A 14,608-nucleotide genomic window follows, 5' to 3' on the forward strand; every position below is an offset into this window, starting at 1 on the left:
TATTTATTTTTTAATATATCTTTACTTTTATTTTTAATCTGTACGCCTTTTTTTTTTTTTTTTTTTTTTTTTTGTTAATCCCATCCCTTTTTATTTATTTATTTTACTATTTTTTACTTTCTTGCTCCCATGTCTGTGCGTCTCCTTTTGTTGTTGTTGTTTGCTTGTGGGTATTTATTTATTTATTTATTTATTATTATTTTTTTTTTTTTTTGGGGGGGGGGGGGAAGGTGGGGGAAGGGGAGAGGAGGGGATTTTATTATTAGAAGACACCTGTAATTGTTGTTGTGGGTGTGTTTTTATCGTTTATTTATATCGTCTCCCCTTCACCTCCTCTATATATATATATTCCCCTCCACCGTCTATTAGTTGCAGTTGACGCTCGCCACTTCCCTCGCGGCAACCGCCCTTCTCTGTTATTTATTTGTTGTTTTTGTTTTTGTTGTTGTTTCTTCGTATTATTTCGGAGATCTGTTGACATGTATGCTTGAAACCTCCTTCTTTTTTTTTTCTCTCTCTCTCTCTCTCTGTCTGTCTGTCTTGTTTGTTTGTTTGTTCGCGTGCAACAGAATATCTCCACGGAGTGTGAAGGGAGATGGAGGGAGGCGGTTTGGGCCCAAAGACGGACGTGACAATAAATGTTTCAGGCACCGTGACGTTACCGCTGCACCTACAGGCGCTGGAAACTCTTGAAGACCCCGTGCTGCAGGCAGAGATCATGAAGGAGGCCGCGCGCATCGCGATTTCTGAGAAACTCAGTGGCTTTGATAAGATGCATATCACCGCTGCACAGAGATGTGGCAATCCGAGCTGTGAGGCGAAGCTTGAATTTTCAGATCTCTGCTGCGCCATTGCAAATTTGCAGCACGCCTACGAGCACGCCATGGGGTATTTTCTTAAGATCCAGCAGCTTATCGACAAGAAAAGGACGCAGCTACAGGAAGAGAAGCTGAAGAAATCTGAAGAAGAAGAAGAGGAAGCGGGTCCTGAAGACGTGCTTGCAGCTATTCATCAGTTGATTCGAGACGCGCTGGACGGTCCAGGCGAAGCACCTTTTGCGTCAGTCATTCGTGAATCCGCCCACAAAAACACGACGGTAGCAGCAGGATCCATGGCTGATGGTGATGATGGTGACGGGGCAGCAGATTATTATGACGAAATGCATAATCCGGAGGCAGAGGGCTACGCCCCGTTGTTGGATCACGCCGACACCGGATTGAGAGAGGAAGTGGAGGAAGAAGAGGAAGCAACGATAAAAACCGAAAAAAAGGAGGGTCTGAGAGACAACGAGACGGCAGCCGCTGAAAGATAAGGCATATATATATAAATATATTGTTTCAATTGTTGGTTGTGGTTTTTCTTCGCGTGTGTGTTGTTCTTGTTGTTGTCTCTTTGTTTGTTTGTTTGTTTGTTTTGGTGCTTTTTTCTTGGACATGCATTCAGTGTACTTTTTTTTGACTGTTCTTTTACGCCTCCCAAAAAGCTTGTGGGAAAAATTGGCTCTTAATGTTTTCTGACGAGTTTGTGACTGCCTTTTGTTTGTTTGTTTGTTTGTTTTTCTTGTTTTTGTGGCTTCACTGTATTTTGGTGATGACTGCCAGTGGCCAACCACTGACTGCGGCGCAGTCGTATGTGCATAGTGAGTTTTGCACAGAGAAATTATTTCCATTGTTTCTAGGAAGAGGTGTAGGCAAGCTGCTCCTGGAGACATGCTTCGTGGTATGACAGCCTTTCTGGAGGCCGTTGACGAACGGGCAGGGCAACTTGCGCGGCAGCAGGCGGTGGGGGAGGAAGCGACATCGCTGGAGGTGGAGATGGAAAAATCGGAAGAAAAAGAAGAAGGCAATGAGGGGAGATCGACAAACGGCATGTATGCAGCGGGGGATGATCCTGCACCACATGCGTTGGGGAGCCAAGTGTCTTTACCGCCGTTTCCAGCCCAACCCACGGAGACGCACGGCAGCAAAAATAATGGAGGCATGGCGCCATCAAAAAAATCAACGGCGGCCGCGGTTTCACCGGAGGACGAAGGCGGTTTCTTACAGGGGAAGTGGAATCACGTTGAGGAGGGAGCGACGGCGGCAGCAGCGGCGCTAATGATTCAACGAGATCTTGAGTCTTCGCTCCTGAGGCGAAAAGACGAAGAGATTGATGTTCTTGCACAACAAGTTCGGCGTCAACAGGCAACGGCGGAGGCCGCACGACAAGAACTGCTGCAACGTTCGCTACAGGTGCATCAGTTGGAGGAGTCACTGCGCGCCGTCAGGGCCCGCTTTGACGAGCACAAGTCAAAGTCTCGCCGATTACTGGAGGACAAGCAACGAGAGTACGAAGAGCTTTGTCGCCGTGTTGAGCAGCAGGAAAGGAGAAAACATGCGCCAGGTAGTGCCGAAATGGACAATTACCAAAATAGTAAAGACGTGGCAGCACGGCAGCGTGAGGAGGAGTTAGCAGGCACGATTGCTTCCTTGAGGCGAGAGCAAGAGCGACTCGAAGCGCAGATTGCGGCTGGTCGTCGCGAAGTGGACGCGGCACACGAACAACGAATTGCGGTCGCACAACAGTTGGAATTTATGCAGTTGGACTTGCGTGGTGCACAGGAGGCTCTTGAGAGTGAAGTGACGGCACACCAGCGAAGCAAGGCGTTGCTGCAGGGACGGCAGCGGGAGTTAAATGAGCTGCGGGCAGCAGTAGAGAAAAATGGTGGAAGCTTCACTGCAGCCGGTGCCCTTATTTCATTCCGTGGCGATGATGCTGGTTCGCGCGACAATTTGCTTCTCTCTCGTCAGCTTCTCGAGAAGCAGAATGCATTGGAGGCGGCCATGCGAGATGCGGCGGAGTGGCGGCGACGTTGCGAGCGTGCGACACTTCGGCTTGAGGAGGAGCGTACCACACGCGTAAACATCACAAATTCGCAGCAGCTGACGCGGGACGCGGCGGATTTTCGTCCGATTTCTTTCCGACGTCTGACGTCCACAGGCAGGTTGACGATGTTAGTAGTGGATTTGATAGCCACAGTGGACAACATTGCCATTCGTTTTGGTCGACTCCTGCGACGGCAACCTGTTCTTCGCCTTATCGCAGCGTTTTACATGCTCTTTTTACATGTATGGTTTCTGATGGCGTTGATGGTGTTTGGGAGAAGTGCGGATATTTCAATTTTGAATAACAAAACCCCTTGAAGGATAGTATGAAATAGTGGAATTTTTTTTCTTTTCTTTTCTTTTGGTTTTGTCTTCTTCTTCTCCTTCCCTACCCCTATTCCTCTCCATTTGTACACAGATATATATATAAACATATACATCTATGCATGTATGTATTCATGCTCTTCTTTTTTTGATAATTTTTTTTTATATATATATTACACAGCGTGTTTGTGTCAGGTATGATGCGCTTCTTTTGTATTGCATTGGATTCCTCCCTCTTTTTTTTTTTTTTTGCAACTTTCACAGGCTGCCTGGAGTAGCGAGTGAAGTGCGCCCCCTCCCTGCCTACTTTTCTTTCGATTCATTACCCACATACACACAAATAAAGAAAGGCACGGCAAATGGAGCTGATAGACCCTGTCATTCCCTCCTCAGATTATGAAGTGCAACAGGGGCTGCGTTTACTTGAAGCCCCGATTCACGTGTTTGCAGAGACAGCCGCAGAACGTCGTTACCGTTTGCTCAAACTGATGATTGAGGGCGGTTACAGAAGTCTTGAGGAAATTCGTAATAAACGGCTCATGGCCCCCGCATCACTGCCTCTTTCGCAGGGTGGAAGAAGGGGTCATAATGCGTCGTCTCTCCCATTTGTTTCTGTGAGAACCAAGGAGGAGTTTTCGCTGGCATCACCGGCGCTGGTAGAGCGGCGCCGGGCATTGCTGCCATTGACAATGACACGTGCAGAACGTCGTATTGCAAATCTAAAGGAGGTGTTTGTGGCATCTTCAGCCGTAGTTCGACCCACCCATCAGACGGCAGTGAATCAATTGAGACGTATGCGTCTGACAAAGTCCGTCCGCAATGTCAAGATGGGGTATGGGAGTGGCAGTAATGGTGGGAATGCGTCATCTTCACTCGTGGGGACTCTTTGTATGCCGCTCACATCATGCGCCGCTGTGCCCATGTTGCCGCACACCGTCATCACCGGCGCAGCTGACGGCGTCGTGACCCTTTGGAATACGGATGCTTGTCAGCCGCTTGTGAGTGTCTCTAGCTGCGACAGCGGTTGGGGACAGGTCCGGCACCTCGCTGTGCATCCGGCAGCACCCCTGGTTTTTTCCACCACCATGTTTGACTACACCATTGCCGTGTGGCGTATTACAGGGGAGTCGTTTGTTGATGGAGATGATAATAAGACTAATAACACCGTGGTGAGTGCCAGCAGCGTGAAACATTCTGCTCGTGTTGGTCTTGAGCGTGTAGATAGAAGTGAGGAACAGCATAGTGCATGCATTCAGCGCCTTGCTGTGGATCCTACAGGCTCATTACTTGCCTCTACAAGTGATGATTCCACTGTGTGCCTCTGGGATGCTGCTGCCTTTTTGCCCGCGGGGAAACTGCGGCATCTGTTGAAGCAAGATGGATATGAAGCGGCGTGCGGGACCCTTGATGTCTGCTTCCATCCCGATGGCTCACTCCTCTCCACAACAGACAAGGCAGGCCGTGTGGTAACATGGGATGTAAGAAGTGGAATGGAGGCTTTTACAACGGCGGGAAAATATGGTGGTCATTTAAACGCCTGCACTTGTGTTTCATGGTCGCCTTGTGGAGTCCGTTTTGCATCTGGGGGTGCTGACAATGTTGTGCACCTGTGGGACGCACGATATTTGTCACGCGGAGCGGCAGAGGCACCGTGCATCTTGGTAGGACACGAGGACGTCGTTACGTCCGTGTCGTTTTGTGCCAACCCTGTCTTTTCTGTTCTTCCCTCCGCCGTTATTTCGACATCGCTGGATGGCAGCGTCCGACTGTGGGACACAGACACCGCGGGTGTGTGTCTGCATGTGCTCCATGGCCCCTTCCCCGTGCGAGCGCAATGCCGTCCAGCTGGTGGTACGGGGAGTGCAGTGCTGACCGTAGCGCATGGAAAGTATTGGTCCATGTGGGACATTATCGCGGATGGTGAGGAGGTTGAGGTGATTCCCACGGAAACGGAGGCGACGTCGACCATGGCAGCCGCCCTTCTGCGGCACGGCGTCGTGCCAGAGGAGGATGAGGATGAGGAGGAAGATGAAATGATGGCTCTGCGTAATGAGGGTAAAATGGCAGCAAACGATCCCGAGGTGTCATCGTTGAGTGACAACAACATGGATGATGACGATGACGACGAGATGAGTTTCCTGAAGAAGAAATGAGAAGAGATTTCAAACAAAAATAGATTTAAGAAAAAAAAAAAATGTGTGTGTGTGTTTTTGTGTGTGTCCTGCCTGATGGGGTGAACAGGGCCAATTATTCTTTTGATCTCCAACCGCGCTGTGGCTGACGGTCTTTCTTTCTTCACCACAATTTCTGTCACTCTCCAATGTATACAGTGTAGTTTCTGACTTGCTCTCCCACACCATCCCCGCCCGGCCGTGGGATGTCCGTCCCCAAAGCGGCTTTGATGCAAATATTTGACCTGTACGACACTGATCGTGCCGGTTGGATCCCCACCAAACGTATTCCTTACGTACTGCGAACCTGCGGGATGATCTCTACACAAACGGAGATGGAAACTCTACTCCATGATCACTTTGCATCCTGTGACACCGTGACGCGCAGTGGGTTTCAGAAATTCTTGGAGCAAAAGGACATCCTCAAGGCGGAGGATTTTAGCTCAGAGAAGGAATTGGCAACGGCATTTCAGGTATTTGACTCACGTGAATCCGGGGCACTCACGTCGGATGAGGTGCTAACGATTCTAACCCGCATGAATGAGAAGATTGATGTGGACGCATATCATCGCGTCATGGATGGGCTCGAGCTGAACGAGCAGGGCATGGTGGAAGTCGCCCAGCTTGCGGCACACATGCTGCGCTCTGCGAATGAATACAAGCTTACCGTGCAGCAGGTTCTTGAGGAGCTTGCAGAGTAACAGTACAATTTAGGCGACACGAGCCCCATTGTGTCCGGGTGTGCAGCACATTATACACGGGCCTGTCGACGTTATAAATATCGGGATTTATGTTTTTTTCCTGTTTTTTTTTGTCGCTTTTGTTTCACGTGCCATGATGCTCCCATGCTTGCAACACGATCACATTCTCCACTTTTCTTCACTCTTGGCATTTATCTGTTGAAACTACCACTGTTTTTTTCTTTTTTTTTGTTTTTACTTTTATCTGTATCCCATGTGAAAGCCTCCAAATATACATATTTATTTTATTAGAGGCGACACAAAGGGTGGGGAAAGGAGGAAAAAAAGAAAAAAAAGAGCCGGTAACATCTCAAAACAAACAAGAAAAAAAGCAAACAACAAAAAAGGGGGGGATGGCCCTTTCCACGCACCGCTCAGTGCGGGTGTCACCAAGCGCCGCTGAGGAGTGGATGATGTCGCTCACCGCCCAAGGTGCCATTGGCACAGTGAACCCCGAGAACCCGTCTTCTGTCGTTTCAGCCATCCGATTCCTTTTGCAAATGTCTATTGAGCTCGATAAACACGGGAATTATGTCGAGAGCGTCAAGTGCGCAGAGTCCGCGTTGCTGCTACGTCATGTCAACGAGGCGACCGTGACGCCGCTGCTTGCGCCTCTTATTGCAGAGGAACTCATTCCGCGCGGCCGCAGTAGAACCGTGGACCAGGCGGAGGATCTCGTGTTGTGCTGCAACAACCACGCCGTGGCTGCATTCAACGAAAAACAGTTTTTGGCAGCCGAGTTCTTTCTCGGAAAGGCGCTTTTCCTGACGGATTTGCGTGGCAAGGATGAGGCAAATTATTTTATTGGCGCCGAGTCCCGAAGGTTGCGGCTTCGCGCAGCGACGCTGAATAATCTCGGCTGTATGGAGAAGCGGCGGCAGCGGCTAGAGGAGTCACTTGGGTACTTGCGACAGGCTGTGGAACTTGAAGTGTCACTGGACACCACTTCGCGTGGGTCACCGTCGACATATTTGAACCTTTGCACGGTGCTGAATGAATTAAGCCAACACCACGAAGCAGTGAACGCGGCAGAGAACGCCATTGCAGCACTTGAAGAGCAAATGTCGCGGCAGAACAAGGAACAATTGCCAGTGTCCGCCATGATGCTGGTGGTCGGCTTGTACAACTTGGGCGTCTCGCTTGAGCACCGCGGTCGTGATGACGACGACTTCAAGGCCCGTGCCGCATACAATCGTGTCCTTGAGGTGAGCCGGAGGCATTTTGTGGACCCCAATTGTCCCACCGTTGAACTGGCAATGGAGGCCGTGCGTCGCATGCATGCGGAAACAGCATTTCATGTGGATCGAGTGGAAGCAAAATCGCAACGAAGAAAAAAGCTGCCCTCCGATCCGACACGACCGTTAAAACCGTTGTCACAAGAAAAGGAAGAGCAGAATTTGGTGCAGACACTTCCAAAAGATTTGCATGAAGCGCCGGAGAAGTCATGGCCACAGTTGCAACAGCAGCCACCGAAGGTTCCAATCTCACCGTTGGTTCCCGTCACCGAGGCTGTAGCTTATGCTGCTTCACAGAGCCAAAGCATTCATTCACGCATATCATGCCCGGCGTCGGAACGCTCCGTGGTTTCCGTGCCGTTTGCTTCTCCCGTGACTTCTTGGAGTGGAGGTGCTCCTTCTTCACTCCCGAGCGTGGGGACACCCGCATCTCTCCGCAGCGCCTCCGTACCGATGCAGGCACACACAGTGCCTGGTCCTGCGGCTCCGCGTGCGGTGGCCTCATCCCGTGTATCCATCGCATTTCATGCGGATATTCCCACCGCTACAGGACAACGAAGCTCACTGTTTCAGTCACAGAGACTCCCTAGCGGCGATGGAAAGCAACCCCTTCCACGGCCAGCGGTGCTTGCACCAATAGTTCGGGAGGCTGATTCGACGCCGACTACAACCAACACCGCATCTAAGGGAGAGCAACGTCTAAGCCTTAGTTCTGTACTGCAGCCGAGGCCTTCTCAAAAAACAGCTGGTTCATTTGATTCCGTCACGGCAAGTGGAGTTTTGAATCCATTTGCTCGCCGCGTCTTTGGGAATGTTGCGTCGCAGGATCAACAAAGGAGAAGCTCGGTGTTTACGTCACTGCGAAGTGTGACAGGGTCAGAGGCTCAAGCGATGGAGAAACACGTGCGAAGGTCTATGTTACAGCAGTCAAAGGCGGAAGAGGCAAAACGGAGAGCGGATGTCCCTGGAAGGAGAGGCAGCGCAGCCGCCAAGGCAAAGGAACGGGAACAAAAACGTCTTGCCAGAGAAGAAGCTCGAAATGATGCGGAAATGGCAGAAGTCTTGTACGAAAAGTTTGTGAATGGGATGCGTGCAGATAAACTGAACCGGTGCCATTCTGCTGCCATACAAATTCAGCGCATATGGCGTGGATGCCTAGCCCGTACGCTTTTGTATCTGATGGTGGTTGCGGCTCGAAAGATACAACGTGTATTCCGCGTGTATCTCGTCAAGCTCATCGCCACACGTCGCGCAGAAGAAGAACGACTTGCTAAAATTCAAGCCGAACGAGAGAAGCAGGAAATGGGGGCTGCCATTGTGTTGCAGGTACGCGTACGGCAATTCCTTCGACGGTTAGAAATTCGGCGGGCCTACTTCGCGCGTAAGATGCGGCGGTACTACTCCGCACGGCGGATTCAACGGGGGTACCGAGCCTATTTGAGATGGAAGGAAGAAACCATCGCAGCCCTTATGGAAGCTCAACGCTTAGAGGAGAGAAGAAAGATGCAATTAGCTATGAATGCTGCCCGGCGCATACAATGGGCATTTAAACGCTATTTGAGACGAAAAGAGGAAATTAAGGCATCTGAGTTGCTGCTACGAAGTGAACGGGCGGCAGCAAAAATACAAGCCCTGGTACGTGGGGTTTTGGCTCGGGCTTGGTTCAGTTACTACAAGTTGTACCGCCGCCAGCAGGAGCTGAGGTCGGCGGCGAACCAAAAACGGATCATCCTCATTCAAGCCTGTGCTCGCGTCCTTCTTGCTGTTCAACTCCGCCGTCTCAAGGAGGTGGATCTTTTGCATCGTCTACATCAGGCTGCGTTAAGACGAGCAGCGACGAAGATTCAATGCCAATGGCGTCGCCGTGTCGCTCGTATTAAGTTTGAGCGTTTGCTTGCTGAGCATGAAATGCGAATGCGACGTGCAACTAAGATTCAGCGGTGGTACGCGACGTGCGTTTTGCGTCGTCGATTCCTTGAAATACATGAACGCAATCGCCGTCAAGATGCGGCTGCAAAGATTAAGCAGTGGTACCATGATCGCAAGTTGCATATAAAGGAAAAGGAGGTAGCCCGATATCACGCCTACTTGGCCCGCCGACAGCGTCTGGCGCTTCTCCAGGCACAGTCTATAGTTTTGCTGCAGGCTTGGGGACGTTGTTTCATTAGTACCGTGCTTGTTCGGAGTGTGAGAAGCTCCTTTTTGCGTTTCACATTGTATACGGAAGTGTTTCAACGTATTGGACGTGGTTATGCAGGTCGTCGACTCGCGTGCCGCATACGTTGCCGCCTCCTTTATGAATCCAGGATGCGCGTGGAGGACCACCGAAGGACGGTAGCCGCCTGCGTCGTACAACGCGCATGGCGCTGTGCCATGGCAAAAGACACTGTGGAACAGTTGCGGCGACGCCATGCAGCCAGTGCGTCTATTGCTAAGCATTACAGAGGATACGTGTGTCGCAAGGAACTTGTTCGACTTCGTGAGGCCAAACGGTTGGAGAAGGAAACACGTGCGGTTCTTGTTATGCAACGAGCCGCGCGTCAGTTTCTCCAGCGGCTGGAGCTCGTTCGACTTGACAGGTACCACCGAATAAGAAGGCAAAAGAAACTTGCCCATATGCGACGTGAGGAGGCTGCCGTAACTTTGCAGGCGGCTTGGCGTGGACGTGCGACACGAATGGCACTTGAGCGCGAAAGAAAGTCGTTAGAGGCGCTTGTGGTGCATGTTGTGAAGATCCAACAAGCCTGGCGAACACGTAAGTTCCGCCGGAATATTAATGCGGAAGTGAAGCGGCGCTCCTATGAACGTATGTCTCGCTCTCGGGCTGCTCTCACGGTACAGTGTTTTTGGAGAAAAATGATGGCCGCAGAGGAAGCTGCCCGATTGCGCGAGTTGAGCCGACTTCGTCAGGCGAAGGCGGTTGTAATACAGTCCTGGTGGCGCCGTTTTTTGGCGAAGTGGGAACTCGAGACACTTCGAAACCAACGAAGAGAGGAGATGGCGCTCCAACTTCACTACATGGAGAGGTGGGAGAATACAGTGACACTTGTCAACACGGCTCTTCGTGTTTGCTTGGCTCAGCAGCAGCTGTTAGCTCGCAAACGCAAACAACTTCTCACGCTCTTAACGGATAAGGAAAGGGAACGTTTTTTGAGTCGAAATGGAGCCGCCATTAAAATACAGGCAGTGTACCGCGGCCACTATGAGCGAGTCTACGCGCGTGGAATTAGAAGAGAAAAGGAAGAAGAAGAACGCCGAAAACGCCATCGTGAGGCTCTTGAGAAGCGTAGTGCGGTTATCATTCAATGTGCGTATCGATCGTGGAGGGCCATTCGTGAGGCCAATGCTCGGCGTGCCGCAAAGCGCGCAAAGGCGCTGGAGGAGGAAATGGAACATTTAACCACAGTTGATCCGCATGAAGTGGTTAGACAATTATTCTGGGTGTATGAGTTTACCACAAGGCGTGACTTGGCAAAGATTTCTCTTGAGAACTCCAATGCGCGTCGCAGAGCCGCCAAAGTGATTCAGAGGGGGATTCGGCAATGGCTTGCCAGAAGGCAGTTGGCGAAATTGCGCCGCGAGAAAGCAGAAACACATGCGGCGAAAACAATCCAAGCCTACTGGATCCAATACCGGTCGCGGGAGATGCAAAAGTCCTCGGAGAGGGAGTGTCGGGCGGCCGTCATCATTCAGGCACACTTTCGTGGAAACTTGGTCCGGCGGGAGTGGGAACAATTGCGAAAGCAGATGGCGTATGAACAGCAGCATAAAGTGCTCGATGAAGAAATTTACGATCGGGCAGCCACCAAACTTCAGTCCTTCTGGCGACGAATTTGGGCGCAGCATATGGCCGAGCAACTACGAGAAGAGAGGAGAACGATCAAAGTGCAGCAAGTTTTGGACGAGGCCGCCAGCACAATTCAACGTGCATACCGGCACCACAGGCAGCGTCGTTCCATTGCGGGGTCAAAGAATGTAATCTAGTGGGTCAGTTTTTTTGCTGCTGTTGTTGTTGTTGCCCCGTTTTCGCTGTGCACTTTTCCCTTTTTACATCTGATGTTGTTGTTGTTGTTTTTCTTATTGTTTGTTTTTTGCCATCCATGTTTCCAAATTATGTATTATGAGAATAGAAGGAAGAAGCTGTTTTTTGTTTTGTTTTGCTTTTTGGGTGGCTTTCGGTGGTTGCCTGAAAATTTAAAAGAAAATAAATGCACAAGGTAAACAATGAGGGGAAAAGGGAGGGACGAAGATGAAGAAGCGGAAGTTGGATGCTGCCTTCCTTTCTGTCTGTCTCTCCCTCTCTCTTTTATTTATTTTTTTTTTTTCATCCTTTTCTTCTCTTTTTCATGATGTGTGGAAGCGGATTTATTACTGGCATCTCGGTGTGTTCCCCCTGAAGCTTTGCCTATTGGACTCCTTTTTTTTTTTTTACTTATATGTATTTGTTGCTGCTTGCTCGGTGTGCATACATGTTACACCTATGAATCTGCTCGCCCCCTGTTCAGTAAGTGTGGGAGACAATGTCAGGTGTGGCACCGCATCGACGCTTTGTCTCGGTGGAGCTCCCTTTTTGCCTCCCTGTGACCACAAGAAGGTCTCCCATATCGGATGGCAACGGGCTAAAAGAGGAGGAGCGTCGAATGGTGGAGGCCTTTGTACCGCCATCATTTTTACGTCCTACCCTTGATGAGATCTTTCCCAGTTTTGGGGAGGGAACAGGAAGGGAAACGGCGAAGACTCCAACGGGGAGTGTAGCAATTGGGAAGAAACAGTTTAAACACCGAGCGGCGATTGCCTCTGCGTCGGAATACTACACGGGTGAGGTCTTTTCTGGCTGGCGTCCACTGGACTTTGAGGCAGAAGCAGATAACATGCAAGCAAAGGACAGCAAGCAAATTCTTTTGGGACTTACGGGCGAGGAGGGAAAGTGTGAACGAGAGAAAATGCTGCGTGAGTCGTTCCCTTCATTTACGCCACAGGTTTTACTTCAAGGGTTCTATAGAAACGATGTACTTCTGGAGGTGACGCGCACTCGGCGCGTGAAGCGGTTACGGGATCCCGTCAGTGGTCGGGTTGTGAAGGAGATGTTTCTCCAAGAGGATGAGGGCTCCAGCCAGTCGAAGGCGACGGTGGTGGGCGTGGTGTCGCGTGAAGTAGACCTTGTTCGGCCCGCCGACTTTTGTTTCGGCCCTTTTTCAAAAGATGTTTTGGCGGCTGCGCCGGCGCTCTGCAGCGGGAATTTATTTCCGCCGGCGCATTTTGTGGCGGAGAAGAATCCGTTTGAGGTCGAATGTGATTTCGGCGGTCACTTTCAACTGGAGGTTTCAAAGCCGCCAGGAGGTGATGTCACCCGAGACGATAAAGAGGAGGGGCCGTTGGAGTGGGACTTTGAGGTCATGCCTACGTTGTCCGTCATGGCCACCGACTCTAGCATTCCACCCCCCATGCTCCCCGCACAGAAGGATCTTCTACGCCGCCTGAATGGCGGGGATGCCGAGAAGGAATGCGTGGAAGTACGAACCACGAAAAAGCTCCTGGAAGAGCGTCCTGTATGGATTGCGCAAGAGCTTTTGGACGCCGTTCTTCAGTCTGGAATTTGCCCGCGCAGACACATCAACAAAAAAGCCATGTCATGTCTGACTTATTTGATTAAGAATGGCCCTTTTAGCAGATTGCGCATTAGGATTGGGTTTGACCCTTACGCCAGTCACAAAACAGCCTCGCTGCAGCGGATTGTGTTGAAGATCAATCGCCGTTCGGAACTAGGCACACTACTGCGTGACATCAGCCGCGTTCCTCATATCGCGGACGTTCTGGGGGAAATAGAAAAAAAACACGCTCAAGCGACGGAAAACGCCGATGCAAAACTCTTGAATGTTTTGCCGTGCCCTTCCCGGGGTTCATTTATTGCGAAACTCTGCGAGCTCATTCAAGATGGAAGGCTTTACGTCGCCATTCAAATTGTTGATCTGAGTGACGATGCGTTTTTGAGAGATCTGCTTCTGAGGGTGCCGCCGGCAACCGACATGCCGTTAGAGCAGCGGAACTGCAGAAACGGGTGGATAGGAGAGGCCGGCTACCATCGCGTTGCGGCCTATATCACAGAGTCACTTTACAACTTGATAAAAAATGAGGTGACACCAGCGCTTGAGAGCCGCGAAAGGAGCGAGGGCCCTACGAGGCTGACTGAAAGACGGCGCAGCGAAGGCAGCTCGACCCCATCCCAGTGTGAAAGCAACACCGACAACGATGAAGAGGAAGAGGATGAAAAGGATGCCGATTCCCTTAACAGCGCCGCTTCGGCAGCTCTTTAGCTGCTTTGTCTGGCGTTTTCTGCCTTTTTCGCTCTCGTTTCTTCCTTTTTGTTGCATCCCCACCCCCCGCTTCTTGCCTTCCCGTTACCTTCACCGGAAAAATTATCAACCAAATTCAAATTTTTTCTCCTCTTTAATCTTGACCTGTCACCGTCGCCTGATAGCAACAAAAGGGGAAAAAAGGCAGATGTCTGCTGCAGCATGTGGCGTGCATAGCCAGGAACTGAAGGACACACATATACCCAACAAAAGCACACGCACCACAAGGTTGAAAAAACATAAGGCAGGTGTGACAAGAGCCCCAAGTCCCTGATAATGCGGGACACATCATCATGGTGCCGGGGTCCTGCATCCTGCATTGTCGGGAAAGTCAAGAACCAGTGGTTTTTCCCTCATGGAATTGCTGTTGGCGCGGGGCGGACAGCATCGACCAGCGCCCGGACCAGCCGCGCATTACTGGTGCACATCGCGGCACCATGGGGCTTTGGTGGCGCGCGTTGCGGTTCCGTCAGCAGCGCCATCCGCACCATGTTGCTGCCGAGCGGGGGTGTGGAACGCCGCCGGCCCCACTCTGGCGAAGCTTCTGGCGCTGAGCATGAAGCGGGATGACGAGAATGCGTTGCATTGTGTGATGGGTGGGACGGCGACGCCCCGCATCCTGAAGCCACTGGCCTCAGCCTGCCGGGTTTCCGGCACCACGGGGCCGCTTGCACCTGTCGAGGCAGCGGTGCGTCCGCTCTCGTACGTGAGGGGCTGCGGGCGGAAGCGGGACCGGTCCTCGCCGCCGGCATTGGGGTGGCGCAAGCGGCCGTCCATTCAGAGGCAGGAATGAGACCGGCGTTTTTGTTGCTGTACCTCCCTCCCTCCTCTGCGAAGAGTGTGTCGGCGGAGGAATTTGATGGGCCGTTCTGCGCGGACGGGCCAAACCTGACGGGCGCAGGCGCCAACGCACACACGGAG

General features: G+C 51.4%; 6 protein-coding genes across 6 annotated transcripts, besides 17 other annotated features; all 6 read left to right on the forward strand.

The window, feature by feature from the left end:
• Nucleotides 1–36: part of a sequence feature (T-rich) that runs on past the window's edge.
• Nucleotides 1–743: part of a sequence feature (heterozygous, non-Esmeraldo-like haplotype) that runs on past the window's edge.
• Nucleotides 48–73: a microsatellite.
• Nucleotides 88–116: a sequence feature (AT_rich).
• Nucleotides 172–195: a microsatellite.
• Nucleotides 215–254: a sequence feature (G-rich).
• Nucleotides 420–451: a microsatellite.
• Nucleotides 511–541: a microsatellite.
• On the forward strand, nucleotides 596–1,312 carry Tc00.1047053506855.320 (hypothetical protein, conserved; the record flags this gene model as incomplete). The annotated part of the gene is made up of 1 exon (XM_815496.1): nucleotides 596–1,312. One exon carries the CDS (start codon nucleotides 596–598, stop codon nucleotides 1,310–1,312), a length of 717 nt encoding a protein of 238 aa, XP_820589.1.
• Nucleotides 744–1,891: a sequence feature (areas merged during assembly that could not be assigned to a particular haplotype. This can correspond to areas where the two haplotypes were merged or to regions with more than two copies in the genome that were merged during assembly.).
• Nucleotides 1,385–1,414: a microsatellite.
• Nucleotides 1,535–1,557: a microsatellite.
• Nucleotides 1,710–3,182, forward strand: Tc00.1047053506855.330 (hypothetical protein, conserved; the record flags this gene model as incomplete). Its single annotated transcript, XM_815497.1, has 1 exon — nucleotides 1,710–3,182. One exon carries the CDS (start codon nucleotides 1,710–1,712, stop codon nucleotides 3,180–3,182), a length of 1,473 nt encoding a protein of 490 aa, XP_820590.1.
• Nucleotides 1,892–14,608: a sequence feature (heterozygous, non-Esmeraldo-like haplotype).
• Nucleotides 3,205–3,227: a microsatellite.
• Nucleotides 3,271–3,320: a microsatellite.
• Nucleotides 3,332–3,364: a sequence feature (AT_rich).
• Tc00.1047053506855.340 (hypothetical protein, conserved) lies at nucleotides 3,548–5,341 on the forward strand (the record flags this gene model as incomplete). The annotated part of the gene is made up of 1 exon (XM_815498.1): nucleotides 3,548–5,341. The coding sequence occupies one exon, from the start codon at nucleotides 3,548–3,550 to the stop codon at nucleotides 5,339–5,341; it is 1,794 nt and encodes a 597-aa protein (XP_820591.1).
• Tc00.1047053506855.350 (uncharacterized protein) lies at nucleotides 5,566–6,060 on the forward strand (the record flags this gene model as incomplete). Its single annotated transcript, XM_815499.1, has 1 exon — nucleotides 5,566–6,060. One exon carries the CDS (start codon nucleotides 5,566–5,568, stop codon nucleotides 6,058–6,060), a length of 495 nt encoding a protein of 164 aa, XP_820592.1.
• On the forward strand, nucleotides 6,453–11,318 carry Tc00.1047053506855.360 (hypothetical protein, conserved; the record flags this gene model as incomplete). Its single annotated transcript, XM_815500.1, has 1 exon — nucleotides 6,453–11,318. The coding sequence occupies one exon, from the start codon at nucleotides 6,453–6,455 to the stop codon at nucleotides 11,316–11,318; it is 4,866 nt and encodes a 1,621-aa protein (XP_820593.1).
• Nucleotides 11,329–11,419: a microsatellite.
• Nucleotides 11,611–11,678: a sequence feature (T-rich).
• Tc00.1047053506855.370 (hypothetical protein, conserved) lies at nucleotides 11,855–13,648 on the forward strand (the record flags this gene model as incomplete). Its single annotated transcript, XM_815501.1, has 1 exon — nucleotides 11,855–13,648. One exon carries the CDS (start codon nucleotides 11,855–11,857, stop codon nucleotides 13,646–13,648), a length of 1,794 nt encoding a protein of 597 aa, XP_820594.1.

The sequence above is a fragment of the Trypanosoma cruzi genome, genomic scaffold (assembly GCF_000209065.1).
Source record: "Trypanosoma cruzi strain CL Brener 1047053516773 genomic scaffold, whole genome shotgun sequence".
NCBI classification, from domain to species: Eukaryota; Euglenozoa; class Kinetoplastea; order Trypanosomatida; family Trypanosomatidae; genus Trypanosoma; species Trypanosoma cruzi.